Source organism: Poecilia latipinna, unplaced genomic scaffold (assembly GCF_001443285.1).
Source record: "Poecilia latipinna isolate Pla-1442-1.1 unplaced genomic scaffold, P_latipinna-1.0 Scaffold46, whole genome shotgun sequence".
Taxonomy (NCBI): domain Eukaryota; kingdom Metazoa; phylum Chordata; class Actinopteri; order Cyprinodontiformes; family Poeciliidae; genus Poecilia; species Poecilia latipinna.
In genome coordinates this window covers 25,011-26,710 of record NW_015112662.1, presented here as the reverse complement: position 1 = coordinate 26,710, position 1,700 = coordinate 25,011, and the positions used below count along the sequence as shown (strand labels likewise).

General features: G+C 38.8%; 1 protein-coding gene across 1 annotated transcript in view; it reads left to right on the top strand.

Moving 5' to 3' along the window:
* Window positions 1-1,700, top strand: part of cmah (cytidine monophospho-N-acetylneuraminic acid hydroxylase) — a 20,515-nt gene that overhangs the window by 13,800 nt on the left and 5,015 nt on the right. Inside the window, exons 7-8 of the mRNA XM_015049453.1 lie at window positions 595-840; window positions 1,074-1,190. Coding sequence (XP_014904939.1) covers window positions 595-840; window positions 1,074-1,190 — 363 coding nt within the window. The remainder of the gene's footprint in view (window positions 1-594; window positions 841-1,073; window positions 1,191-1,700) is intronic.

Below are 1,700 nucleotides of genomic sequence, written 5' to 3'. Positions count from 1 at the left end.
TTAAGATGGTACATAAAGGTTAGGCTGCGATCTGCAAATAGGCCAGATTAAAGTATTTCACGTGAGGCGTCATGTAGAGTCCAACATTAGTCACGTGAAGTTGAGATCTGAAAAGTACAGTTCATACATTTGTATTCGACCTTTATTTTTTAGCCAGTCGCCTTCAGATTTCACATTTCAGGGTTTCCCAGTGCAATATAAGCCTGGCGGGCCACCAGGCTTTACTTGTCCCCCCACCAGGTTTAGCATTGCTTATTTTTGTAAAGTCTTTTTAAAATGTTTGCATTTTTTAAGACGTTATAGTTGGTGTTCAGGTATTAATCTTCCAATATTTTGATACATAATTATCAAGTGATATTTTCAAATTTCCTGTCAACTTTAAACATTCAACTCAAAAACACGACGGGATGCTGGATAAATGTCTGCCCTAGAGCCCAATCACCGGGCTTAGCAAGTTTTTTAGGGGAAACCTTGTATTTAGTTAAGATAGTCCTTGTGTATTTCTGAGAAGTTTCACATTCTGAAACTATTTTTTGTCCGCTTCTGTTAAGGGAGAAGTGAGAAATGTCGACAAGTGAGAAAAAGACCGATTAAAACCACTACATCTCAAGCCTTCGTAGTTTTAAGTTTTCCTTCACTGCTTCCTTTGCTGTGATCAATTCCAGTGAGGCCATTACTGATCCTCCAGCCAATGCCAAAATCTACAAGGACAGCTGGGAGTTTGACTTGTATGTGGATGAGCTCAACAGCGCCATCAGCAGTGAGATATTTAAGCATGAGAGCTGGATCCAGTTTTATTACAGCTGGGCAGGCTTTCAAAACTACAACCTGGTGGTGCGGGTAAATATTATTTGAACAGAAGGATTCAACTCCAATCTTCTTCAAAACCTGTCACAGAAACTCTTGGCTCTTCCTCAATCATTGTTTCTTTTTTTTCATGGCTGCTGGATTGCTTGACTTTCTAATTTTTTGTTGCGAGATATGATGCCTTTACTCTTGATCCCTTTGATAACCAGACTTAAAATATTTGAAACTGACATTTTATTTATCTTCACTGTTAACCTTTCATCTAGATGATTGAAACAGATGACAGCTTTAAACCAATGAGTAATGGCTACGACTACCTGGTGGACTTTTTGGATTTGTCATTTCCTTCCACAAGACCAGACAGAGAGCACTCCTACATTGAGGTAAGCTCCTCTCATCGAACACGAAGGAGCAAAGAGGAGCTGAACATATTTTTAGAAAATAAGCAAGCTGCCTAAAATCATTTGAAACTGTGTCTGCCTGTTGTAATAGTAGGGAAACCGCTTTTGCACTACTCCAGAAGCTAACATCTACAGACTTGCTTGCCTCTGGTCTTGGTGGTACGGCCAATCAGTGCCAAGGAAAATAAATCACACTCCCAGACTGCAGCTGCTTTGTGAAGGCAGCCAGTGAAAGCAGCTGCTTTGTGACTGGCTGCTTTTATTTCTGAGAGAAATAAAGATTGTTTACATTTGTGTCTGTTTCACAACAGCTGCAGTTTTGTAGCATGAAGATGTAAACAAAAACTCTTCATAACTGACTTAAGTGAGGATTTCGGTAACACTTTATTTGAAGGTGGTTGAATAAGACTGTCATCATTACTGATATAAATTTGTTATAAAAGTATTACTGATTGCACTTCAAAAATCAGGTAACTTTATGTTATTAAAGGT